Source organism: Podarcis cretensis (assembly GCF_951804945.1).
Source record: "Podarcis cretensis genome assembly, chromosome: 7".
Lineage (NCBI taxonomy): Eukaryota > Metazoa > Chordata > Lepidosauria > Squamata > Lacertidae > Podarcis > Podarcis cretensis.
Window position 1 is genome coordinate 3,450,230 of NC_137176.1, and position 27,731 is coordinate 3,477,960.

The 27,731-nt window shown below is 42.3% G+C and overlaps 1 protein-coding gene and 1 long non-coding RNA gene across 3 annotated transcripts in view; one reads left to right on the forward strand and one right to left on the reverse strand.

The window, feature by feature from the left end:
• Positions 1-206: 206 nt before the first annotated feature.
• On the reverse strand, positions 207-27,557 carry SEC23B (SEC23 homolog B, COPII coat complex component). Of its 2 annotated transcripts, none has more exons than XM_079983542.1 (20): positions 27,460-27,557; positions 25,167-25,402; positions 23,543-23,600; positions 21,122-21,208; positions 20,721-20,957; positions 20,514-20,599; positions 18,478-18,622; positions 17,865-18,023; positions 16,911-17,026; positions 16,407-16,530; positions 15,920-16,000; positions 12,507-12,596; positions 11,894-12,000; positions 11,581-11,734; positions 10,384-10,461; positions 9,987-10,148; positions 8,965-9,051; positions 6,674-6,829; positions 3,361-3,426; positions 207-1,452 (listed from the first exon to the last, which is right to left on the reverse strand). In XM_079983542.1, exons 2-20 carry the CDS (start codon positions 25,385-25,387, stop codon positions 1,363-1,365), a joined length of 2,304 nt encoding a protein of 767 aa, XP_079839668.1. In that variant the 5' UTR covers positions 25,388-25,402; positions 27,460-27,557; the 3' UTR covers positions 207-1,362. The 2 variants fall into 2 exon arrangements, with proteins under 2 accessions (XP_079839668.1, XP_079839669.1); XM_079983543.1 differs by lacking the exon at positions 27,460-27,557 and adding an exon at positions 27,147-27,289.
• Positions 25,571-27,731, forward strand: part of LOC307220077 — a 45,474-nt gene continuing 43,313 nt past the window's right edge. Inside the window, exon 1 of the long non-coding RNA XR_013840692.1 lies at positions 25,571-26,701. This is a non-coding gene — a long non-coding RNA (uncharacterized lncRNA). The remainder of the gene's footprint in view (positions 26,702-27,731) is intronic.

A 27,731-nucleotide genomic window follows, 5' to 3' on the forward strand; every position in this document is an offset into this window, starting at 1 on the left:
CAGACCAATAGCAAAGTCAGATGCCGCCTGTAAATTTACTGCTATTTTTGGCACATAATACTCACATTCTTTATCTTCCTGTTCATACAACTAAGCTTTCTTAGCTCCCCATGGAAAACTCTGTGCCTTATTATAGTTGATTCAGATATATCATGTAACTAAATACGCTGAACACACAAATAAAAATGACACCTTACAGAAAGAAATAAGCAATTTATCAGGGATTTAATAGATTTAGTATTATTACTGTGGTTCACAATAGAAAAAGGTTAAAAATATCAGGAGCTGTCACATTGTCTCAAGAAATACTATGTTGATTCACACTGAAAGATCAAGAGAATAAGAAGGCTGAACAGCTAAATGTTCATAATGAAACAACTCTTCCTCTTTTCTCCCTCACCAGCCAACAGCTAACATCATCAGCCTCTCAAGCCAGGGTTTCAGTAGCACCTCAGCCCACTCCACCAGTTAGAAAAGGTAAAGACTACATCCACAACTATAGAATGGCACAGGTGAATTCCCTTTGATTCTGGGGGCACAACTCAGGGATTGTACACATGAGTCAATGCCTGACATCCTTCGTGGCATGACCACAAGGCTTGAGGGCTGTTGCCAGTTCTAGTAGACAGTTTCAAACTAGATGGATTAATGATTTCTCAAGTCTAAAGCAGCTCCGGGTAGCCCTTCCTTCCCCTTATAGCCTCCTAATTCACTGCATTGCCTACTTAATTGTAGGCAATACTCTTGTCGGTAAGATATATTTTCAAAGGTAAAGTAAGAACAGGGGCTTTTCCCCAGAAGCTATTGGCCCCTTATACAATATCCAGAGTATGTGCCCAGATTTGAAATTTACAGCTACACTAAACAGCTCATAAAAGCAGAAAAAAAATCTTAATACCAATTTGGAAATGTTGGGTGTTTCTTAAATAAAACTGTTTAGAACTTCTATTCAGTTCCTTTTAACATGCTCATGCCAAAGTTTAACTGCATTTATGCAAACCAGGCAATTAAGAAGTTAGCTAGTGACAGCGCCAAGCATCAATACCTTCCTCAATTATTGTTATTACTATTTTTAAGTACAAGTAAAAAAAGGTGAGTTATAGGAGACAACAGGTGAGATAATTCATCATTTTGTAATAATGACATGAAGGAAAAGGTAGAATTGGCAGAACACAAACAAAAGGAATACAAATAAGTTAACTCTAAAATAAAAAACTCCCTCACATCTTTGTTATGTGGAATCAATAAGAAAAATCAATTGAAGAGAGGGGTAGGAATGTTATCAGTTTCTTGGCAGGTTGTAATCAGTAGCATGATTCACTTAGTTCAATGATTTTTTGAGATTTCTTCAGCAGGTCAAAATTATGATGCACTTGAAACAGCCAGTTTCTTCAGATGATCCATGAATACCTGCAGACTAACATCATCTGTTAGGATTGGAGCACCAGATTCCTGGAAAAAGAAGTTACATTTTAACACCAAAACCAAAGCTAATGTAACCAGTGGGCGGCCGGGGGGGGGGGGGGTAACTGGACAGATTAAGTGCAATTAATCATAGAATACAAAGCTATCTAATTTAGCTCTACTAATCTATGTTACAATTTTTATTCTAATTTCTCACAGGCCTTATACTAGACAGACTTAACTAAATTTTTCTGGAAGGTTAGCTATGTTTGCTGTTTTGCTACAACACAGACTAAATTTTGCAGCAACTTAAAGACTACATTAATTACGGCGTAAGCTTTTGTCAACTAGAATCCACTGCAGATGTATTCAATGTAATTCTGTTGCAAGTATGTACACACTGATGGTATGCAGAATGGATGGTATGAATGCACCAGGATGGATAAAAATCAATGATGTATGTCCAATAGCCAATGATGATTTAAGCTGGAGTCCGTTATCATCTAGAGCAGTGTTTCCCAACCGGTGTTCCACGGCACACTAGTGTGCCGCGAGACGTTGCCTGGTGTGCCGTGGGAGGGAGGCGGGCGAGTCGGGCGGAGAGAGGCCTTAGGCGCCCTGCAGAAAGGCGTCCTCTTTGTGGGTGGGTTCTCCCCCCTCCCTTAGCGCATCGTATTTAGTTGGGGATTCTGGAGAGGGGGGCGGGGGCGCGCGGGCCCCGAGCGGAACAGACGCGCCGTCGTCCCCACCTCCCTCTCCTCAGTAGCTCCGAGCTGACTGACTGAGGGTGGGACGCGGCCAGCGGCGTCCTCTCTCTCTCTCTCTCCGCCTCCCAGCACCGCTTTTCCCGAGGCGGGCGCGCGCCTAAGGCTGAATGGGAGCAGCCTGGAGGCTTGGCGGCCTCTCAGCAGCTCATGACGGGCGTCCCCGAGGCGGGAGGTGCTGAGCAGGGGCTCTGCGAGAGGGCGCGAGGGATGCGTGGTGGTGCCTGCGCGCGTGTGACTTAAGAGGGCGACCTGCTGCCTCTCCTCTCTCTCCCCTCCCTCCCCTCATGGGCACGGAGTCCCCGGCACAGCTTGGCGCTACTACAGCTACAGCTGCTGCTGCTCCTGCTTGGATGAAGGCGGCTGCTTCTTCCTAACGCCCAGCCTCTGAGGGACCGCAGTCTCCCGCCCTCTTTTTTTTTTTTTTTTGGCGGGATGCTGAGGTAAAGGATCCCCTCGCGCGCGGGCGGGCATCTCTTTGGGCAGGGCGCCTGTGGAGGCTTAAGGTGGGGAGTGTGGAGGGGTTGCCGCTTGCGAGGGGAGGGTTCATATTGTATTGGGCTGCGGTGTGGGCGACACGGCTCTCCAATGGCCAGCCCGCGGAGGAACATTGAGTTGGAGCATTTCGAGGAGAGGGACAAAAGGCGCACTGAATAAAGTATTTTATAATTTTTCATATTTCTGTTTACTTACTATTTCATAATAAAGTAATTATAAAATACTTTCTTTGTGTTTATTTGATTCCTATTAAAGAGAGTTACTTTATAATATAGTCAATATAGGCACAGAGTTAATTTTTTAAACATTTTCTAATGGTGGTGTGCCTCGAGATTTTTTTCATGAAACAAGTGTGCCTTTGCCCAAAAAAGGTTGGGAAACACTGATCTAGAGGACCACAGGTTCCTCATGACTGATGTACACTATATTTGATTCCCGCCCCCTCAAAACACTGCAGAATATCCTAGTTCCAATTTGTGTATTTTTATGTCACACTTCTTACAGCATACTGTATTGGCTGTCCCACAGCAACTGGAAGACTGGATGAAAGGGGATGAAAACCAAGCCTCCTGAATACCAAAAACAATGCCCACATCCCTACTCCCTAATTTTGATGTAGTAAATTAAACTGTGAATACATATACAGAATAAAAATATACACTTTAAACACAGGAGTAGGTATTTCATTACTTACTTGTCCCCATGCATAGAGATTATTATGAGTCTGCGAAGGATTCACTTTAGACAAGAGAAAGCGTGCCTATAAAAGCCAAAATGAGAAAGTTGGTTAGACATAATACTAAATGAAATATCAAGCTTATCACTATATCCTAAATGTCCATGTGAATTTGTCAAGTGATTGCATGTACAATGGTACCTCTGGTTACATACTTAATTCGTTCCGGAGGTTCGTTCTTGACCTGAAACTGTTCTTAACCTGAAGCACCACTTTAGCTAATGGAGCCTCCCACTGCTGCTGCGCCGCAGCCGCGCGATTTCTGTTCTCATCCTAAAGCAAAGTTCTTAACCCAAGGTACTATTTCTGGGTTAGCGGAGTCTGTAACCTGAAGCGTATGTAACCTGAAGCTTATGTAACCCAAGGTACCACTGTATACTGCTCTTCTCAGCTCAAGATAAATAAAAAACAGGGAACTTTCACAGAAGAGGAACTTGGAAGGAAGGAAGAATTCTGCCACTACAAAAAACTAGTCTGCTGATTTTAATAGTTCAAATGGTTACTGGCATATTTCAAGTAAATGATTAGAAAGAAGTAATACACATTTGTTTGGGCGATGACATCTCTCAAGTATGAAATCAGTTAAAATGATACATGCCTTCAACTATAGAGGACTGTAATGTGCTCAAGATGTTTGGGAGTTTCTCTTAGTTCAAAAGGCAGCAGTCTGCTTACTGAAAAAGCAAGCTAATGGCTGCCTTTTGAGCTAAGAGAAACTCCCAAGCATCTTACGCACATGACAAAGCAGCACACCAAGCCAGCCCAGCTGTTTACTCTGAGATTCCCTGTTGCAGTGGGCAGGATACAACTTACTGATGAGCTTGTGTTTTTGGATCGTCCAATAGATATTTATGTTGGTTGGTTGGTTGGTTGGTTGATTGATTGATTGATTGATTGATTGTGTGCTACATTGAGGGCTCTGTACACCCATGTTTGGACAGAAACCTTAAAATAAATTACCGGTATATCCCAATGAAAAATGTAGAAGTTCACAGGATAAGAATACCTGTTATTTTATTTAACCTCAACACTGGATAGCTCAGTCAGGTAGGACATGAGACTCTTGATCTCAAGGTTGTGGATTCGAGTCCCACATTGGGCAAAGATTCCTGCATTGCATATCTGGCATATGAGATTATATTATGAGGCATCTTGCCTTTGTTGGTTGAAGGAATGGATGACATTAGAGAAGTCACATATTTTAGACTTAGAAGGTCATGATAATATTTTTGGGTAGCACCCTTGTTTATGGTACTAAAAGGTGAAAGTTCACAAAGGATTTACAAGCCATATAATTATGAAAAATTTGTACAGAGTATGGGATAAAGTTTATTAGAGGTAAGAACACCATTTTGGCTCTCACTTCTGGAAGCTATAGCGGTAAAGAAAAAGAATATGGTAGAAGTGTGGACAACTTATAGAAATTTATTAAAACGAGCGAGGAGAGTATAAATTAAATGAATTTAAAGAATTATCTGGGAAATTAACAACACGGTTACAATGTCATCATCTGAATAAAGTATTTTAAAAAAGATTGGAGTGTAATGTAAAAATGTTGTCTAAAATGTATAAAACATTGGAATGGGAGACAAAGGATGAGCAAGCAAAATCCTCAAAGATACACTGCGCACAGATATTGGTCATAGATATAGAAGCATGGGAACAATTGTGGAATTTGGATATAAAATTTACAGCATGCTATGGTTTAAGAGAAAATTATGTGAAAATTATATATCGTTGATATCTAATACCAAAATGGCAAGAATGTATAAATTTAAATCAAACAAATGTTGGAAATTTAAAGAGAAAGAAGGTTCTTTTTATCATATGTGGTGGTATTGTAGTAAGGTTAAAGCTTACTGGGGAATGATATATAGTGAATTGAAAAAGATGTTCAAAATAACTTTTATTAAAAAAAACCAGAAGCTTTTCTTTTGGGAATTATAGGGACAGAACTACCTAAATTGTATAGAAATTTATTTATGTATGCTACTACAGCAGCAAGAATGTTACTTGCCCAAAAATGCAGAAGCCCCAGTAAAGGAAGAATGGCTACAAAAACTTATGGAATATACAGAAATGGTGAAACTTACCAGAAGAATAAGAAATCAAGATAACAAACTTTTTATAAAAGAATGGAAATGGTTTATTGAATATTTACAGATAAATTGTAGACAGATAAAGACATTAGCAGGATTACTGTAATAACCTGCAGATTTATAAGAGTATATATTTATGGTAGATAATTAAAAGAGTAAGTTAAATGAATTTGGATACACAGAAGATATTAAAAAATACATTTAAGGAACCACAGAAAGAGGGGGAAGTCAAATTTTGGAATGTTAAATTGATTGTAAAACTAATGAAATGTATAAATTTGAAAAGTATGAATAAAAAACTAAATAATAATAAAGATTCCTGCATCGCAGAGGGTTGGACTATATGACCCCCATGGGCCCTTCAAACTCTATGATTTTATGTGGGGAGGAAAGCCCAACTATAAGATAGTAGAATGTAAACGTCTGGTACTAAATGAAGATGCAGAGGCTCTATTTAAGCAGTGGGGAATGCATAGTCAATTCCTTATTAAGCTATGAAGCAGACTGGGTGGCCTTGGGCAGGTCTTCAGCTTTGATACAGTCATACCTCATGTTACATCCGCTTCATGTTACGTTCTTTCAGGTTATGTCCCGCGGCAACCCGGAAGTACCGGAAAGGGTTACTTCCAGGTTTCACCACTCGCGCATGCGCAGAAGCGCAAAAATGACACCATGCGAATGCGTAGAAGCAGCAAATCGCAACCTGCGCGTGCGCAGATGCGCCGCTGCAGGTTGCACTCTTTTCATATTGCGAACGGGCCTCCGAACGGATCCCGTTCGCAACCAGAGATACCACTGTACTAGCCTACACTACAGGATAGCTGTATAGAATCAGTGTTCTAAGGTTCCTGGAGGAATCTTAAAATAATCAACAGAACAGCCTGAGAGAATAAACAGATGAGCAAGAGGTACAAACTGTATCAAAACAAGTAACTCCCAGGAGTTGACATCCTAAGTACAGTACAGTATGACCAGTACAGTAACCTTTAGTGCAAGAAAGAAACATACATTTTATAGCGTGGCTGTGGTACACACTTATTAATATGGCTGAAGATAAAACAAAATCCTTTCGGACTCTAAATAAACACTAGGTATCGGGACCTGTTCAAAATCCACTTCTACATATATTTCTGTTAAGTGTCATCACACACCTTTGTAATGCTCTGCCTTACCTGACTGCTTCCATGCTCCGTGTTAATGTAACGTGGCATTGGGAATCTTGTCTGCAGAATTTCTTGAGCATCATCCAGTGGAGCTTGCAGTAAGTGCTTGAAGTTTTCATATTCAGGCATATCTTGATAGCCAGCTTTACGCCACTGGGCAATAGTCTGAAAGGAAAGAGAATGAGGGATTAAAGTATTTCAACTTTTATTATTAGGTACTGACGGACAAGCCTGTTTTTGCTTCATAATCTATGGTTTGTGTTAGTGCAGAATCTTCATCTCACCTTGTTCAGACATAAAGGAGAAGCAAGATGTTTGGAATGGGCCCTGTGCAGTCCCGGGCCCACATGATTCACATGGGAGCACGATCCAGAAGTGGCACATCCCAGTTTTGCGATGGGACATGTTGGAGAGTATGGTGGCACCATTCACGTAACAAAAACTACCACAAAGATATCAACATTTGCAAAAGTAGGGGGTCCATGGCTTGGCTTTTGAAAAACAGGAGGTCCACTTCCGGTGCAGCCGCCATGGCGAACAGTGGATCCCACAATAGTGGATGCCAGCCGTGCAGTTAATTAAGGATAATCTGGGAGTAATTATCCTTGCAAGCCCCACACCAGGGTCGGGGGGGGAGCTTTCACTCGCGGATCATCCAATAACTGCCTCTTGCTCCGATGGAATGTGGGGGCACGGATGCAGAGTACATAGCACTGCACGTATTGGAAACTCCCCAATGCAGTCGCCATGAGCAGAGGTACTTCTGTTTCTTTTAAGATGGATCTGAATTTGGACTTAAACAGATGTGTTCTGGGTGAAGGAGAAAGATAACTTGCTAAATGAATCAGCTACTGAGTGCCAAGGTTTTGATCTGGAGAGGACTCTCATCGTAATTGGAATGCTATGTAAGTGAAGGGGAGCCTTTCTTCTCTTTTTACATTATATTTACATTATATTTGCTGGGCTATAATTCGACAAGGCTTCACTGAAGAAGAATCAATTAATTACTAATGGAATGAAATTATTAATGGATTATAACTATATATGGAATGCAAGAGGGATTCAACAAGAACTTATAATTTTCTTTACGGAGTACTTGAAAGAATAGACTGTGTGAAATACTGTGATGACTTGTGACATTGCCTACTAAAGAGGGCTCTAATTTTGATTTATTATGGTTTTGGCAAGACACCAGCTTGTTAGAAGGTTGGAACAGTTCAAAGGAGACAAATGCTGGAAGTAAGCCAGGAGTCACGGCTGGACGCTGGAGTGCTTTCAGTTTTGGAGAGGCAAAATGGAGAAACTGTGGCGTAATAAGAAATAAGTCCTCAAAGGAGGGGCAATGTTGAAGAGGATTGATTACAACACAAAGGAAAAGAAGAATGTAAACAAATATTTCACACACAAAAATACAAGATATAAATTCCCTCTGCAACTTAATGGATATGGATTTGTTAAATGTGAACAAAAATCATCATACTAGTGGCTGCTAAAACAACGGATTAAGATCGGAATTGTGGTATTTGGACTATAAGAGAATTGGAGCAGGACCAAGGAATAACATCAGCTCCTGATAGCTGGAACACAGGAAGTCATCCAAAAACATTGAATTCAGGACTGATTAATTGGCTCTTTTGATTGCATTATGATTTAGTATGATTTGGTATTGTATTAATGTGGCCTCCAATGGACTGTTATTAATGAAAAATTAATTTAAAAATTTTAAAAAGAAAAAAGAAAAACAGGAGGTCCACAGTACTTGGCTAACCACTGCTATAGAACATATTTCCTTTTCATAAAGGCCTGCTTTAACTGTGGTTTGGCACTATGCCTAAGCCAAAAACATTGATTAAACACACACCCCACTCACCAAATTATAAAGGCACAAGGCAAGAGCATCTGGGAAAACAAACAAGAATATGGATCCCAGAATAATTATCCAATAAAGTCGTACCTTGGAAATGAAATGAAATCCATTCTGAAAGTCTATTCAACTTCCAAAACATTCAGAAACCAAAGTGTGGCTTCTGATTGGCTGCAGGAAGCTCCTGCAGCCAATTGGAAGCTGCAGAAGCCCCGTTGGATGTTCAGCTTTCAAAAATAGTTCGCAAACCAGAATAGTCACTTCTGGGTTTGCGGCATTCAGGAGCCAGAACGTTCGAGAACTAAGCTGTTCAAAAACCAAGGTACGACTGTACATAAAAGATAATAAAATAGACAATATATTTTCAGGAGCTTGTTAAACTTTTTAGAACCTCACAGGAAGCATTCAGTTTCAACAAAAGGTTATCAGACATTACCTCACCAAGGTAGATAACAATCTGGAAAAAAGAATCCATCAGGAGGATCCTATCGGCAAGAATGCTGCTGCTGTCCAAAAGTACAGGCTAGAAGCAGAAGAAAAGGAAAAAAATAATCACATTAATCTTATTACAAAAGTGAAGTGGAATATAGCTTTTGTAAAACCTCAACTTTCAAACAACCAAACTAAACAGAAAATAGGCAGATTCTCAAACAACTTCCCTCCACCCAAAGAGGAAATCAATTACATATTTTTTAACATAGCATCTTTTACTTCTACCAAATATTAATAGCTACCATATTTTTCGCTCCATAAGACGCACCTGACCATAATACGCACATAGTTTTTAGAGAAGGAATGCAAGAAAAAAATATTCTTTAAAGGGAGTGCTGAGCACAGCCTGTATGCATCCCAGGCTCTGCTCAGCGCTCCCTTTCACGAGCTGCGTGGAGCGTATGTGCGGCACTTGCAGGCTTTTCCCCGAGGAGGGGAAAAGCCCCCAGGAGCCACACACATGCTCCACACGGCTCTTTAAAGGGAGCGCTGAGCAGAGCCTCCCGCCTGCATTCGCTCCATAAGATGCACAAACATTTCCCCTTACTTTTTAGGAGGGAAAAAGTGTGTTTTATGGAGCGAAAAATACGGTACTTCTCAATATTATGCTGGTATCTTCTACTCAAATCAAGATATATAGCTTCAGCACACTTATCAACTGTTAGTAGATATCAAAACCTCTGGACCCCACTATTTGAGGGGCGCAAATTCCTCACCCTGCCTTTTAAATACTATAACACAGATTTCATTTCATTAGAGTTTTTATTCTTCAGTAACTAAGAACAGAGAACAAATATTTTAGATCTTCTAACAATTCAGGATGCACATTTTCACCAAAATATACACACAGTAAGATTCTAAAAACAAACATTTTGATATTTTGGGGTCATTACTCCTAGCTTAACATGTGTCCCAAAATATACAGAAGTATCTACTATAACTTTGGACTGAACAAAAGCAAATCACCTCAGGTGGTCCATAAAATGAATAAGAATAGAGTATAGGCTGGATCATGATGAGAGACTGAGTCAGATCCTGTCTGGCAAAGTTATGACGGTAATAGGAAGATTCATCTGGGCTGTTATTGAACACTTGAAGAAATGGAGATCGCCGCAAATGGAACATGAACTACATGGGACACAGAAAATGGTAGAGATTTTCAGTAGAATACCAATCAAAATTACTACCATAACATTTCCTCCTCTTTGTTTGCATTCAACTCTCTGAATTAAGTCAGTGAATGTCACACAAACACATCATTGTTTTAAGAATTTGTTTAATCATCATAAGAGTCTTGGAATCCCACTGTTATCTCCTATCAATTGTTCTAATTTTTTTAAAGTTCCAAAAAATATCCTCTTACCTGGGGATACAAAGAGAATGAATCAGACAATCTGAAAGAATTTGGATCATCTTTGTTGTATTGGCCAAACTTCTGACACTGTTGGAGATATATAGTAATAAAACCTTAAATGTTTTAAACATTATAATGTAACATAACATAACAAGAAAAGAAATAGATCACATCATATTACCAAGAAATTTGAAAAAGCATGTTTATTTCATCACATAATAGAATAAAATTTGTCACAGATGGATTTAGTAAAGCAGTTTAGTTTAAAATTACTAATGGAGAAACTGATCCTTAGATAATCAAGTGTTTATATCACATCAACTGCATAACATCAGGAGTGGGAAACCTGTGGCCCTCCAGATGTTGCTGGGACTGGTGATAGCTAGAATCCAATAACATCTGGAGGGCCACAGGTTCCCCATCCATGCTTTTCTGCTCACTCCTGGAAACTGTCACTCATTCTACAATAACAAAACACACAAGCTCAATTTAGACACCTGAGAATTTTACTTAGTGGCCTGGCTTTGAACTACCATCTCAGCTAGCAAGGCAAGATATGAACAAGCATTTTGACTGTACTCAGTGCCCCTTTGCTCTTCCCTTTGTGAGAGCCACAATTAAGTCAAGAAATCTCCAGTTAACCACACTTTCTTGTTTCCTTTGAATCAGAAAATTATGGTTACTAGTTTTCGACAAGCCAGGATGTTAAACAATGGTTTGAAGCTTGTTAAGATCAGAAGTTGGGGGAACTTGGGTTAGTTTAAATTATGATTAGTTCATATAAGCCAAGACCATACCATGGTTTAAAATCCTGGCTTATTCATTGATCAAAGTTTACTTTACGCGTACCGATTTATCACTGAGTTCAGATGTAATAGGAAATGCTGAATAGTTTAAAGGGGAAGGCCATTTCTTTTGCTCTCTTTGTGGCCATGCCAGAGGAAAAGAGGTGAGGGGAATATGCAAGCCTGTGAGTTGTGTAGGCTTGTTCTTGTAATGTTAAAATAGAGTTCAGACTTGTTTGAACTAGCCCAATGTTTTAGATTTAGCCAATGGATTTGGAATGGATTATTCAAATTTTGTTTCATACCAGCTGGGCTTTAAAAAACCCCACAATCTGAAACATTTCCACCAGAATGCAGTCCAATCAGCTTAAACAATAATTGAGTCCTAAGATTACACAGGCTTACAATTAATTATACTCACAAGTCTGATTAGCTGCCTATCCAGCCATCGTAGGACATCAGGCCCTTCCTCTGATTCAGCTCTATAGACACCGAGTCGAGCCATCAGGACAGCAGCTGCTTCTTGGTCAAATGCAGCTTCTATGTGCTGCAGCTGACTCTGTGCATCTGCCCAACTAAAAACAGCAACAACTGGTACACATAGATTTTTGAAGATTAAAGGACACACCAAACTCCCTCCCAAATTCCTGAAAAAGTATACACCCTGTATGAAGCAGCAACACAATATAAACATGAAGCCAATACACAGCCAAATATCACCAAGTTGTTCTCACTTTCTAGCAACTGTAGTCACACGAATGCGCCTCTGTGTGCTGGAATGCTGATAATGTGTAACAAACTGGACAGCCCCTCTGCCACCCTGAGGTATTGGTGCATTGTGCTGAAAACCAGACAAACAGAAGTTTCCTTTAGGATATTTTAAGGGCAGGTAGAAAACATCATGCAGTTACAAAATGAAAACAAAATAAAAGCAGTATGGCATACTCAAAATCAACAGTTTCTTAGAGCCACCAAAAAACAACAACATTATTGTGCAGGCCAAACTAATGAGAAATAGACTGCCAGTGTAATCTTATGAATGTTTATTCAGAAGTAAGACTCACTGAGCTCAATGAAACTTACTTCTAATAAGTGCTTAGGATTGCAGCTTAATCAAGTCTAATTAATTACATTATGAGAAATAGTTAGAACAGGGTGGTGGCAACCCCCACTCAAAGGAAATAAGGATGCAGCTTGGAATCATACTTTCTTAAACTTGAAGCATTGCTCAAAAAGAGCAGCTATAATTTCTGGATGGAAAATTTGCTTGACTTGAATAGCACAGTAAAAAATGTTTCATAATGTACATACAACATTAAAGGCAAATAAATAAATAGGCGGGCTCACCTGGTTTACTACTTCAAAATAAATGGCTAGAGTTGTGGTGGGGTCAAGGCTACAAATCTTCCACTGGCATGTGCCACCAATCCCAAGTTCCTATAAGAGAATCCAAAATACTCAGATCTACTCTGAAACCCGAAACATCTGTTTACATTATGGCTACAAATATGAACCATAGCTCATCTTTGATCTTGCAGATTCATATGCCAATTTAACCCCAATGAATTCAGTAGGGCTTGCTTATGAGTAGACATGCATTTGCTTGGACTGTTTACCCGCAAACCCGCCCCCCCCCCATCATTCTCACATAGTACCAACTTCCCATTTCAGCATAAGACAGCCTGCTAAATCATCTTCTCTCCACTTACAGAAGGCTCCCCCCCAAAGCCCTCCAGCTGAGGGAGCCCCAATGCTTCTCTGGCTTGTGTGTTTGCCTCCTCGCAAGCAAGAGGGGTGGCCAATCTCTTTCCTCCCAGTGGATCATTCAGGAGAAAAGAGACCTGCTGCCCATCCAACTTGCTTGCGTGGAGGCAAACAAGCAGCCAGCCAGGCAGATGTGAGAGACTCCCTCTGCCTGGCTGACTGCGTGTTGCTGAGCAAGCCCCACAGCCCTCCTGTTGACACATGAGACAGAGGGATGTGGCGCTTCTGTGTGCTTCTCAGCCAGTGGGCAAGCCACCTTATCCGTGCCTTGCGGAGCTGGGCTGCCTGAGGCTGCTGATGAGTGCTGGGCCCGGCAGCAGCATTAAGAAGACTCTGCACCACCTAGCTGACTTCACTGGGAGGGAGGGTTCTGGAGCCTGCCAGGCTCCCTCTGAGAGGCTGCCTTCACCTTGCACAGGCACTTTCTCCAGGGAGAAAGTGGTAGTCTGCCCGACTCCTGTGCCAAGGTGGTGGCAGGTGAGGCAAGCACGCTAAACTGCTGCTGCCCTGGCAAGGTGGCAGGGGTGTGTGTGTCTAACAGAACCCCCACCCTATCTCTGGCTTGCGACGGAGGTGAGTTGGGGGCACCTTTAAACTTCTCTATTGAGGGGCGCACACCCACACCTCTCAACAGAGAAGTCTAAGGGAGTCCCAGCCCCATTTCCACCTTGCACAAGCCGGAGGCAAGGAGAAGGCTGTCCCTTAGAATGAATGAGTGAGTGAGTGAGTGAGTGAGTGAGTGAGTGAGTGAGTGAATGAATGAATGAATCATTATTTGCGTCAGCCATTGGCCATAGTAATATAACAACAGTACGATATACAAAGAATAGAAATAAAAAGTCAATTATATAAAATACCGTATTTTTCGCCCTATAGGACGCACTTTTTCCCCTCCAAAAATGAAGGGAAAATGTGTGTGCGCCCTATGGGGCGAATGCAAGCTTTCGCTGAAGCCTGGAGAGTCCCACAGCCAGCCCCACAAACTCGGGGGACAGCGGGGAGGCGGAACGCCACCATCCCGCTGTCCCCCGACCTGGTTTGGAGGCTGGCGGCGGGGAGAAGCCTGCTCCTCCCCGTCGCCAGCCCCGCAAGCTCGGGGGACAGCGGGAGAGGCGCAGCGCGCCTTTCCCGCTGTCCCCCGACTTGGTTAGAAGGCTGGCGGCAGGGAGAAGCTTGCTCCTCCTCATCGCCAGCCCCGCAAGCTCGGGGGACAGCCCTGGGGGGGGGGGAATAATTTTTTTTCCTTTATTTCTCCCCCCAAAAAAACTAGGTGTGTCCTATGGGCCAGTGCGCCTTATGGGGTGAAAAATACGGTACATTTTAGGGTTTTGAATCAATAGTCAAATAGTGGATCTTATTCCAATTGCCCCAGCTAAAAACCTTGAAAGCTGACAAATTGTGGCACTGCATTCAACAGTCTCCATTTCCTGCCTGACCTCCAAAAGCAGCAGTGCAAAACTGGGTAAGATCAGTCAGCGGCTCCCATCTAACAGGTAGGTGGAACATGATGTCAGGTGACCTGTTTTTCCCAGAGGGGCCTTCAGAAGCCCGTTTCAAAGCACTAGCTTGCCCAGTACTTTGAAAAGAGCTTCTCAAGATCCAATAATCAACTGATTGTAAGTGCCTGAATGTCCTCATTGGCTGAGACAGGCCATCTACCTGCTCCACACCTGACTTCACATATGATGTCAGATGTAGGACTGGTGGGTATGGCTTGGCTGAAATGAACCTGTGGGCCAAATGGGAAGACCTGCAGGCCGGAGGCTCTCCATCCCTGTCCTAAAGAATAAGATAAATCATACTGGGTAACAAATGTAGAGTATTGGCAACAAACACACAATGTAGTATTAAAACACCACATGAAGGAAAGTGCAAAATAATAAAAAAACTGATAAAGAAATCAGCCAAATCTTTTCAATGAACTTATGCAAAAAACCAGTCAATACACCTAATTTTATAAGGGAACTCCTCAGCTCTCAAATCTGAGGCAACATAAACATACTTTTCCCTTCTGGAAAAGAGGAACAACACACACACACACACACACACACACACACACACACACAGAGCACATTCCTGAAAAAAAGCAAAAGTAGGTATCACCCACATGCTCCTAGGACCCTCGTACCTACGGGACCGCCTCTCCTGGTATGCCCCACGGAGGACCTTAAGGTCGATAAATAGCAACACCCTAGAGGTCCCGGGCCCTAAGGAAGTCAGATTAGCCTCAACCAGAGCCAGGGCCTTTTCAACACTGGCTCCAGCCTGGTGGAATGCTTTGTCTCATGAGACCAGGGCCCTGCAGGATCTGATTTCTTTCCGCAGGGCCTGTAAGACAGAGTTGTTCCGCCTGGCCTTTGGCTTGGAATCAATTTTATTCCCTCCCCCTCTTTCCTTTTTCCTTTCTCTTCCTGTGATGAGGCTGCATTTTAATGTTTTAATGTTGTATTTTAATCTTGTTTTTTAAGTTGTATTTCAATCAACTTGTTTTTATTATTGGTTGTTAGCCACCCTGAGCCCGGTCTTGACAGGAGAGGGCAGGGTATAATTAATTAATATTATTATTATTATTATTATTATTATTATTATTATTATTATTATTATTATTATTATTACTATTATTCTCCTCCCTGAAGCAAAAATCCAAGGTGTAATGTGGCAGGCTGCAGTTTGGGGGGGGGGATTCTCCCACCCCCAGAAATGGATGCCAAGAACCTGCTTAGCAGCTGAACATCCTACATCCTTTCAATGAAAGCCTTCTTCATATGGAACAAGATCAAACCACATGGCAGCCCTGATTTCAACTCTGCTACTCACAGCAACAAAAAGGCGGACAAATCCCCAACTCTCTACATCACTTTCTGTTGTACCTATAAGATAACCACTCACTAAAAACTGAGATGCTAAACTCCATTTTATGTTATGTATGATAGCATTTGTGTCATTGACATACCATCTAAGTAACTTAAACAAACAGTAACCATACACACACTTACATTTTCAGAAACGCATGGCCCTTTTGCGTTTAGGGATACACATGGTCCAATTGCTCCACCAATCTTCAGCTCCCTAGAGGTCTAAAGTGAAATGAAGGTTGAAGTAATCCTAAAGTAATAACAATTGTCCACTGGGTCCCTTGAAGTCCCCTGAGCAGCCACCCTGACCACAGCCGGATAAATCCTCCCCACAACACTCCTTGTTTTCAAATTGTGAATTCTGCCAAGTACAGAATGAGAAAGTGGAATTTTGAGGAAAAAATTGAATAAAACAAGACAATGTCAAGATACGGAGAACCTCTGTCTTATGTAGGGCCATTACCCACTATTATGTGAAAATGTTGCACACCACCCCACTGTGAATAAGGGATCTTGACTGAAGTTGGCAACTGTATTATCAATTCCTCCAAAGTTAGGAGAGTGTAGCAGTAATACCTAACAAACTGTCCTGCAACTTCAAAATACAGTTGGTGTCTGCCACACTCACCTTCACTTCTAAAGAGGCCCCAAAAGCCATTTGGAATGCTCCACTGGGATCTTTGTTAAACACTCTCTGGAAAGTCTGCTTGAAAAGAGAGGTGTTGAAGGAGTCACCCATCGCCATATGACCCCTGAGAAAAGAATGTGTTACAGTAAAATACTGCTGCTGGGTTACAAAACATAAACCAACCATCCTTCTCACTCTCCTACTGAATTCAAACTTAAGTATATATATATATATATAGTTACGATTGAGTGTAATACTATAGTATTGAGTGTAATACTATAGTATGCAAAAGAAGAGGAACCCAGAAATTGGATTTATATACATGATAATGGCTGAAGTAAATAACTGCAATTATTTCCGTTCTCCCACTCAAAAAACCCTAGATTGAAAACCTGTCCCTCCTAGTCATCTAAAGAGACTGTGGACCAATCCAGAAATCTATCCCTTCTCTATGATGTGAAAACAGAGCAAGGCACACCCTCCCGTTGAGGACTGAGAACATACCCAGTAAGATTTGCACAACATTTCATCTCCAGAAGTCCAGTCTGATCAAGAGCACAGGCATAAATATCAATGCAGTGTCCATTGGTAGCTGCGCGATTAGCCAATGTCTCATAGTGCTAAGAAAACATAACAAACATTTTGAAGATATATTTTATTACCAATATGATTAAATATTATAATCCTAGAGCAACAGGGTGTCCTCCAGCTGTTGCTGGACCACAACTCCCATCGGGAATTTGATGGAATATGCAGTCCAACAAAAAGTTGTCCAAATTCAACAGGTAAACAATAGCATGGGAAACTATGGGATTCAGAGTGCCAAGCCCATTAAACCATGGGTGTCAAACTGAAATGTAACAACTACTGAGTTCCAAAGCTCTACATGAATATGAGCATGCATATGTTAGTACATAGATTCATGCAATGCAGGAATCTAGTCCAACCCCTGCAATGCAGGAATATGCAGCTGTCCCTTATGGAGATCAAACCTGCAACACCACACTCTAACCAAGTGAGCTGCATGTGGCATAGCAAACCTGGAGGTCAGTTACCCCTAATTACTTTTGTTTGAGTGCAACTGATTACTCCCAAGTACTAAAATTTGTGAAACAACCATTGAGGCAGGACTGAAAACTACAGTCTTAGCAAAAACAACTAGGGGGAAGAGAAAGCAGCAAAAATCATGGTCTAAAAAGGAGCAGCTGGTACAACAGACATATGAAAATTTTTCATCCAGGACCTTTATTAGAGATTTTAGCCACTTCAGCTTGCATTAAAAACGATTTAGAAGATTATTCAAGAAGCAGGCATCTGACAGGTGAACATTTCCATTCTGTTCAGAATGTTCATTCCATTCCATTCAGAAAAGCTCCTGAAACTACATATTTTGCTGGAAAGCCAGAATCCAGCAGACCCCTAACACAGAGAGAGTTTAAAGCAGAGACCAACTCTTACCTTCATAGCTTTTTTCATAAACCGGGCATTGTCTTTCTCTATATCATGCCAGGAACGGATGGGAGTTTTCAGCTCATCTCCCACCACCATGCCTGGCCCTTGAGTTGGTGGACCTCCTGTAAACAACATTATTCTGGCCCCAGTATTTGGAAATGTTCCCTTGGAGATGAGAAGAGAAGAAAACACACATGAAATATCAGCAGGCAATGTAGTCTGCAAAGGCAGTACAGTATATATCAACCACACTGGGGATTTTAGATATTTTATTAAGAAAAAAAGAAATCAATTGAGCCTGACATTTTTATTAGGAAGAATAAGGACTGCTCATGCTCTTTTATCACTTTTCCAGCCTTATATTAAAATGGTGGAGAAAGTATTGCATACAGAAAGGATGCACTTTCAACACATCATTGTCAGATAGCAATCAATCGCAAGTTATTACTTTTCATATATCACTATAAGCAATTCTAAAATATCTCATTTCCAAAGCAGTATTGAAGGAACACCATACGGCATTTTTTTTAAATTTAGGCATGTTCAACAATGCAAGTTTCAGATACTGAATGCAGTAAATAATTTTCACTTCCTTCCTCCACCAGTATAACAAAGATACCTCCAGTAATCCAACAGCAATCGACAAAGCTACTCCAGTGGATCGCAGGGGTCGCTTTCCCTGAGTTACTGGCCATGGGTCCCTTTGCAGTTGCCCTAGGAGATCTGTCAGGTTCATGTCAATTTTGTGAACGGGCTGCAAAAATCTACAGAAGTTCAGAATAAAAGTACACTGTGTTTTATTTTACAGAGAACAAACTTGATGTGTAAAGTTCTCAGGCTACTTGCATTCCTATCTTACTACTCAAATATCAGTAAATACAAGCAGAAGCAAGCTGGGCACTACAGGATACAAACTGTGCATATCAATCCAGACAGAACATACAAGATCACTCTTACATCCACACCTGCTCTAGCCTATGAAAGCTCATGCCCATCTGTTTGCTGGAGGACCCCAAGGGGATCAGCATGAGAACACAACAGCATATAACAGCATATAAAATTCCACATGATTTGGGGGGGGGGGGAGAGACACACCCAACTGCACCACAATATATGAATCAGGTATCATTTTCAAATGAATCCATATGCCCTCAAAGTGTTAAATTATTGATCGTACTTTAATATAACATTTCATATGATTTCCCATCTTTTCAAACTGAAGATGCAAATTGGATAAAATTGCTAAAAGCTATTTCGACCATAGCTTTGCCCATCATAGCTCAGTCAGTGGAGCATAAGACTCTCAATCTCTGGGTTGTGGGTTTGAGCCCCACATTGGGCACTGCAGGGGACTGGACTAGATGACCATCATAGACCTCCCAACTCTACAATTCTAAGATTCTGTAAATGCCACTTCTCTCCTAAATATATAAGAAAAGCAGCTGCTTCAAAATAGCCAAAAATAGACAAATTTGATCCGTGCAAAGGAATCTATAGAGACAAGGATCTTTAGAAGTTCCATGCAAGCCAATGAACTACCGTATTTTTCCCTCTATAACACGCAGATTTTTTCTCCTAAAAAGGAAGGGGAAATGTCTGTGCGTGTTATAGAGCGAATGTGTGGTCCCTGGAGCCGAAAAATCAGGCAAAAATCAAATCGCGGCGCTTCACGGAGAAGGGAAATCTGAAAAGAGGAAGCGGCTGCTTTCCTGCATTCTGCCTCAGGGTCTTACTGCCCACCCTCCTCTGTTTCGTTGCTGTGTTTGCTGAAACGGAACAAAGAGCAGGGAAAGCCCCTCCCCTCCAGGCAAGCAGAGGGGAATTCCTCTCTGTGCTCCGGTGCTGCTGGGGGAGAGGGAGAGAGAGGGGGGAGGGAGAGAGAGAGGGGGGAGGGAGAGAGAGAGGGGGAGGGAGGGAGGGAGGGAGGGAGGGAGAGAGAGAGAGAGAGAGAGATGGCTGGCTTGGGTGGGGGGAAACATTTGCCTTTCTTTCCTCCCTCCCGTTAAATCCCTCTCCTGCATTCTTAGCCAGCTGCTTCTCTGCACACCCCTCTCATGTCCCTTCTTTGTTTTTCCTTCGCTCCCCACTTAAAATGTGGTTACAAAGCATAGATCCACATGGATCCTCAGGATCTTTGCATTGGGTCACCCCAAATTCACCATCAGATCACATAGCATGTCCATGGCTACAGCCTGCCCCCCCAAAATCACGCACCCACTGTTGCCTGGGGCTGCAATGGTGCAAAAACGTGGTTAAAAAGCATGGATCCACATGGATCCTCAGGATCTTTGCATTGGGTCACCCCAAATTCACCATCAGATCACAAAGCATGTCCATGGCTACAGCCTGCACCAAAAAAATCACGCACCCACTGTTGCCTGGGGCTGCAATGGTGCAAAAACGTGGTTACAAAGCATGGATCCACAGGAATTCTCAGGATTTTTGCATTGGATCACCCCAAATTCACCATCAGATCACATGTCTGTGGCCACAGCATGAAGCCCAAAAATGATACATCCACTGTTTCATTCAGAATGTTTTTTCCCTTGTTTTCCTCCTCTAAAAACGATGTGCGTGTTATGGTCAGGTGCGTGTTATAGAGCGAAAAATACGGTACATCCTTTTAAATACAGTTTGCTTTGCAAAACTATATACCTGCTTGAAATAAGAGGTTGTTCCTGAGGCTGATGAGGTCTTCCTTGTTGAACAGGTGCTGCAGGCCTTGTAAGACCCAACATATCCTGACAATTAAAACACATATCAGAATTGGAGGAACCCAGAAGACTGCACTTTAAAATAATTTTTGAGGGGCAGACAAGGTTGGGTTAGGGGTTTTTATATAAAAGTTAAAGCAAAGCATACCTGTATTTGTTTTGAAGTTAGATCCTTAGTGCCTCTGAAAACATAACTTTTGGAAATGCCTTCACAGCTCAGTTCATGAACCTGTACCATTCTGCCGAAAGTTATCAACCCTACAAGAGCATCAGGAGGCAGCAAACTCAGAGACATCTGTAGGGACTCCTTCAAAGCTTGCAAGTCCTCCTCTTCCAAACATGTGTCCACCACATAAAGAAAGATCAGGGGTGTCTGAGGACCACGCTTGTGTGGGAGGAAAAACATTTATTTACCACATAGAAGTATATACAATAGAATACTTCCTTTTTTCCTTACAGAAAACCATAGTCTAAACACTTTAAGATTACTGTCAAAGAGATACTAAAGTAAACACAGTGGAGTTTCAAACACAGCATACAAAGGATTACCTGAACTATATATTCAATTGTGGAAAACTGTGGCATAAGCTCTGCTGGTTGATTCACTTCAGATATCCCTGCATATGCTGGAGGAAACTGGAGAAACACACCAAAGATTAGGACATACATCAAAATATGTCAAAGCTCACTTGTAAACGCTGCGGCTTAGTACTCTCCCTTGTTTTTCAGCGTTTTGTTTTGTTTTTTATTATTTTTACTTGTTCTGAGTAAGGCTGCTGGACCTGATGGCATCACTGGAAAGGTGTTGAAGGGCTGTGCGGATCAGCTGGCGAGGGTCTTTACTAAGATCTTCAACAAGTCCTTACACCAGTCTATTGTCCCACCCTGCCTGAAGTCGTCAACTATTGTTCCTCTGCCTAAAAAACCCACAATCAGTAGTTTGAATGACTACAGACCAGTTGCACTGACTCCAATCATCATGAAGTGCTTTGAGAAACTGGTGCGCCGTCACATTATTTCCTGTCTTCCACCAATTTTTGACAACTACCAGTTTGCATACAGGGCAAATAGATCCACAGAAGACGCTATCACCACCACTCTCCATGCTGCTCTGTCCCATCTGGAGCAGCCGGGGAGTTATGTGAGGCTGCTGTTTGTGGATTTTAGCTCTGCTTTTAACACTATCCTCCCCCATAGACTGGTGTCCAAGCTAGAGGCGATTGGACTCTCCAACTCCACCTGTCTCTGGGTTTTGGATTTTTTGTCAGAACGTTCTCAGAGGGTTAGAGTAGGGTCACATATGTCCAAAGCCCTTAGCCTTAACACCGGCTCACCACAGGGTTGTGTGTTGAGTCCCCTGCTCTTTACTCTCTATACGTATGACTGTACAGCCATCTATTCCAGCAACAAAATCATCAAGTTTGCTGATGACACTACGGTGGTGGGGCTCATTTCAGGAGGGGATGAGTCCGCCTATCGGGACGAGGTGGAGCGGCTCTGTGTTTGGTGTGGAGAGAACAATCTGGCTCTTAATACAGCTAAGACCAAGGAATTGGTGATGGATTACAGGACAAAAAAGGCGGTCATTCAGCCCTTGTATATCAACGGGGAACGGGTGGAGAGGGTGGCGGAATTCAGGTTTTTGGGAGTGACTATCGATCAGGGCATGACTTGGAGCGCAAATACCACTGCTCTGGTGAAGAAGGCTCAGCAGAGAATTTATTTCCTCAGACTTTTAAAGAAGAACAATCTGAGTGAGAAACTGCTGGTGTCCTTCTACCGAGGCTCCATAGAGAGCATTCTCACATACTGTATTTGTGCTTGGTTCTCCAGTTGTACAGCTAGGGAGAAGAAGGTGCTCCAGAAGGTCATAACCACAGCTCAAAGGATTATTGGTCATCCTCTCCCATCTTTGGAAGAACTGTACGGTTCCCGTTGTCTTAGGAAAGCAAACAACATCCTGCAGGATGCATCTCACCCGGGATACAGTCTGTTTGCACTACTGCCTTCTGGCAGGAGATATAGAAACATCAAGTCAAGGACAAATAGACTGAAAAATAGTTTCTATCCAAGAGCTGTGGCCTTTTTGAATGCTGTAACTCGATAGTGTGACCTGGGAGTTTGATGGGTGTGGGTGTGGGTGTGGCTGGAATGTGGTTTGTTTGGTTGTTGTTGCTGTTTTGCTTTTGTTGTTTTTTTAAGGGATGACATCCAATTTCGTTGCACTGTGCAATGTTGCACTTGTGTAATGACAATAAAGAATCTATCTATCTATATACAAGCAATTATATTTCAATAAAAAATGAGAATTTAATTACACATTCTATAAAAATGACAGCTGCCAATTTGGGATGAATTTCTGATTAAACTGGAAATCAGGCTACAGGATTTGCAAACTAGCTCAAGTGGTTGGTCAAGGTAACTTACAAACTCAATTCAGACATCACACCAAATCATTATTAACACCAAACGTATGTATGGTTTAACAGGACAGCTGACTGACATGATTTGGAATGTGTTTGCAAATTATGGTTTGTGCAAACTCCTGGTCTGGCATGATGTATGAATTGACTATTGGAGATCAACGCTTCTTGAGCCCAGTGTGCTGAGCAGCTGGAATGAAAGTAGTCAAGCACCTCTAAAACACAGTTTTCCTATTGTAGGTTTAGAAGCTCAAGCTTCAGTTAAGGTTCTAAACTATGATTCTAAACTATGAACCAGAATTTGGTGCTATGTCTAAATTGAGCCACTGTCATTTGACTAATAAAGGCAACATATAATGATGCACCTGGTTCATAAAAACAACCAAATGCATGGCAAATACTGATGACAGCTCAATAACAGAAACTAAGTTTTTATGCAGCATTTTTGTCAATGTCACTGGTCAAAGTTTTACATTCGCAGTACACATTAAAAAGGTGTACTGATCTGGGCAAATGGGAGAGTTAAGTTAGTGAAGATGTAACCCACCTGGTTTCGCTGAAAGCAGAAGTTACAAGCCCAAAGCTTCGCTCGATAATCAACTTGACTGTAAAAGAGAAATAAAGTTGTTAAAATCCTTGTGATATATCAAACTTGCGCTTTAAGGGAATATATGTCAGGGTGCTCCATTTCTCTCTCAAATAATTGGTATTAGGTCTTTGATACATAGCCTCAAGGTAAACATATGACATAACAAAACTAATGATATTAAGAGAAAATTCCTACTACTGGCATTACCTCATAAAAGCCAACTTTAATCTCTTCATTTCAGTTGCTAGTAGCCAATAAGAGTACTTTCAATTAGTGCCAATTAGGCAAATGTACATTTTTTCAGCAAGTGGTTCCTCAACAAGGAGAGCTATTTTGACTGGCAAGTATCAAGGCATCTGTGTGTCCCTCCCTGGAGTGGGACACTTTTTCAGGCTTGCTGTTTGCCCTTTCATTTAACCTGTTAGCCTTTGGACAAGAGTAAGTACTGCCAGGCCTGTTTCCTTACATTTGCTTTGTCTTAGAAAATAAATAGTATCCTTGTGACTCCAATGCCATACATACAATCAGTCAGTGTTTAGGTTGTGTGTGTGTGTGTGACAGGATTGTGCTTCTGCTTCTCTTGCCTACCATGCATGGATTCTTTCCCAATCCTCTCTAGCTAGATTCAGTGTTACTTGTGATCAGGGTTCTCCAATTACATTTAAAGAGAATACCCAGGTTTACTTCACACATAACGCAAAAGCCAGACTTTTTGCGGGGAAGCAATTTGCAAACAAGAAAAGGACAGAGAAAAAACACACTCAGTCCTATAATCCAATTATGAAACCACAGCTAACTGTGTATCTGTATTAGGCTTATTAAATTTATATAAAAATTACTGAGGTTCCAAGCTTACTTTTCAATCTGGAGCTCTAACTACAACACAATGGCCCAAATATCTACCTGGTGCAATTGTGTTGCCTAAGATAGTGTGTCTGGTTTCTAAGTTTTGACACTTCTCATGCATACTGCAGGGCTTACTTGCTTGAATGATTAAGGTTTGCATCGGAAACAGAGGCACCAACTCCTAGACACAGAGCTGTCTTCGGCCCCCTCAATATTTGTTGGCAGGGGTCTGAGCCCCCAAATGTTGAGGAGCGGGAGAGGCCGAGCGTGGAGCAGAATCAGTGTCCACCACTCAGGAGGAGCCACCAGCCACTGAAGCCACAAGGCTCTGGGCTCCATGCTCAACATCCTCCCGATGATGCACACACGTTGTATGATGTCACATGTACGCAATGTGCGCCACACCTGTGACTTCACAGGTGTGCGACGCTAGGTCCCCTCAATACTGGGAGCAATACGGTGCCTCTGACCCAAAATAATATTCTCCCTTCTCTTAATATACTTTGGGTATGCCAACCCAGTTTTAACATTAATGGATCATGATACAATCTTAATGTATCACACAGGCTTGCCGATAGGACATGGAAGAATCTGCTATACTGTATGTTTAAATTACAAAACTCCAATTTAGGGCTTTCTTTACTCTAAGAAAAATGTGCAGTCTTGAGCTTTGCAGAATAAGGTCACTAACAAAATATGGCTCCACTGAAACAACAGATGTTAAAGAAAGTCATACCAAAGTGGATTAAGTACAGTTTTGCAAGTTGGTCTGCTGCATAATACTGGCTCATACTGGACAGGCGGCAGGTCTAATCTTTCTTTCAAAGGAGTCAGTAGACAGGCCAGTGGGACAACCATTCTTGTGGCCTCCAGTCGGCTGGAGGGCCATATGTTCCAGCTGAAACGCACCCCATCACGCTCTTCATTTTGCTGAATAAACTCCAGGTAAGTCGCCATAGAATAGCAATGTTTCTGCAAAGACAGACAACAAATTTGTTCACAACTATTCGGAGCCATAGATCCATAGTAGCAATTTGACAGGTGCTTAAGATTGCAATCTTAATCAGACTCACCTGGAAATAGATCCCATTGAAATCAGCAAGGCTTACTTTTCAGCTGGTGTCCAAACCAGTAGGGCATGCCATTTTAGGGGGGGGGGGTGAAACTTAATTTTGGCAAATTTCTTTAAAATATGTTTTTCATAGAACTGTAGAATCTTATAGTTGGAAGGGACCCCAAGGGTCATCTAGTCCCAGCCCCTGCCAATGCAGGAATCTCAGCTAAAGCATCCGTGACAGATGGCTATCCAACCTCTGCTTAAAAACCTCCAAGGAAGGAGAGTCCACCACCTCTTGTAGGAGTCTGTTCCACTGCCAAACAGCTCTTACTCTTATTCCCGAATGTTTAGTCGGAATCTCCTTTCTTGCAACTTGAAGCCATTGGTTCGCGTCCTACCCTCCAGAGCAGAAGAAAACAAGCATGCGCCATGTGACAGCCCTTAAGATATTCGAAAACAAGCATGCTCCATGTGACAGCCCTTAAGATATTCGAAAACAAGCATGCTCCATGTGACAGCCCTTAAGATATTCGAAGATTGCTATCATATCTCCTCTCAGTCTCCTCTTTTCCAGACTAAACATACTCAGCTCCTTCAACCATTCCTCATAAGGCTTACTTTCCAGACCCTGGATCATCTTGGTTGCCCTCCTCTGCACACGTTCCAGCTTGTCAACATCCAGCTTAAATTGTGGTGCTCAGAATTGGACACAGTATTCCAGGTGTGGTCTCACCAAGGCTGAATAGAGAGGTTCTATTACTTCCCTTGATCTGGACACTAGACTTCTCTTGATGCAGCCTAGAATAGTGTTTTTGCTGCTGCATCACACTATTGACTCATGTTAAGCTTGTGGTCCACCATGACCCCTAGATCCTTTTCACATCTACTGCTAGTAAACCAGATGTCCCCCAGCTTATATTTATGCATCTGCCTAAGTGCAGAACCTTACATTTGTCCCTATTGAAATTCATTTTGTTAGCTTGTGTCCAGTTCTCCAATCTGATAGGGTCATGTTGAATTCTGATTCTGTCTTCTGCAGTATTAGCTACCCCTCCCAGTTTGGTGTCATCTGCAAATTTGATGAGCATCCCCTCAATTACTTCATCTAAATCATTTATAAAGACATTTGAACAACAACGGGCCTAGGACAGAACTTTTGGGTGTGATGAATTTGAATCTACTGTTATTTTTGTGACTGGACAACATTTAACTTGGTAAGTCTATCTTTGATTAAAAAAAACACAAAGTGCTCAGGAAAAACCACAGAAACTTAATATTACTTTCTGAAAATGTCAGAGAATGTGGAATATATAACTGAAAGTACTTCAGTGTCATTTTTAATGATTTTTATGCAATCTTACACACGGGGGGGGGGGTTCAGTTGGAACTCACCAAAGCTCAGTTCCGGCCCCTCTCAGGTGGGTGCCATTGCCATTCTAAGAAAACACGGGAGGCATTCACAGCGAGTTCTGGCCTCTTTTCCCCCAGAAAATACTACTGCTTATACACATTTCGCTTAGCAAGCAAAACCAAATTATAATAATTTAACCAAAATAGCTTTTGAATTCCCAAGTCCCGCTACAACTTTCTGGCACCCCTCATTTTTAGAATCTGAAAGCTGGAATATTCAATATACCCTAAATGTACTAGTTCTTTTACCTTTACTAGCTGAGAGAGCAGGTACAGTATGTGTTTTACAAGAGTAAATCATCTTTCTTCCACCCGCAACCCCCTCTGCACGTAGAAAGCTAGCATGGAAAGGAGAAAGCGGCACTGGCCCGCTAGTTTTCTAGGCGCGGGGAGAAGGGGCCACGGAGGGGCTGCCCGCCTGGGAGGAGGGCACGTAGGCCCCCAAGGCCCGGCGCTGCCCGGTCCCTCCCCGCCCCGAGAGCCCAGGGACCCCGCAGCTAGGAGCGCCCGCCGTGCCCCCACCCCAGCCCCCGAGGGGTCAGCCCTCGCCCCGGCGCCCCACCTGGCAGCGCCAGCCTCGCGTCTCTCCCTTCCGCCGCTTGCAGCCCGTTTGGCGGAACCGCTGAAAGGACACCTCAGCGGCAGGCTGCCCGCAATTAAGATGGCGGAGGCGGAGGCGGCGCACACCAGAGACGTCGTCAGAGCTCTGCTCGGCGCCCACTTGGAGAGCCACGTCTGAAGCTGAGGTTTTTTAAAAAACAAAAGCCCTGCCGCCTATAAAAGACACTGGACTTAGGTGTACAGGCGAACAGGCAGAGGGGTGTCTTTCTCCAG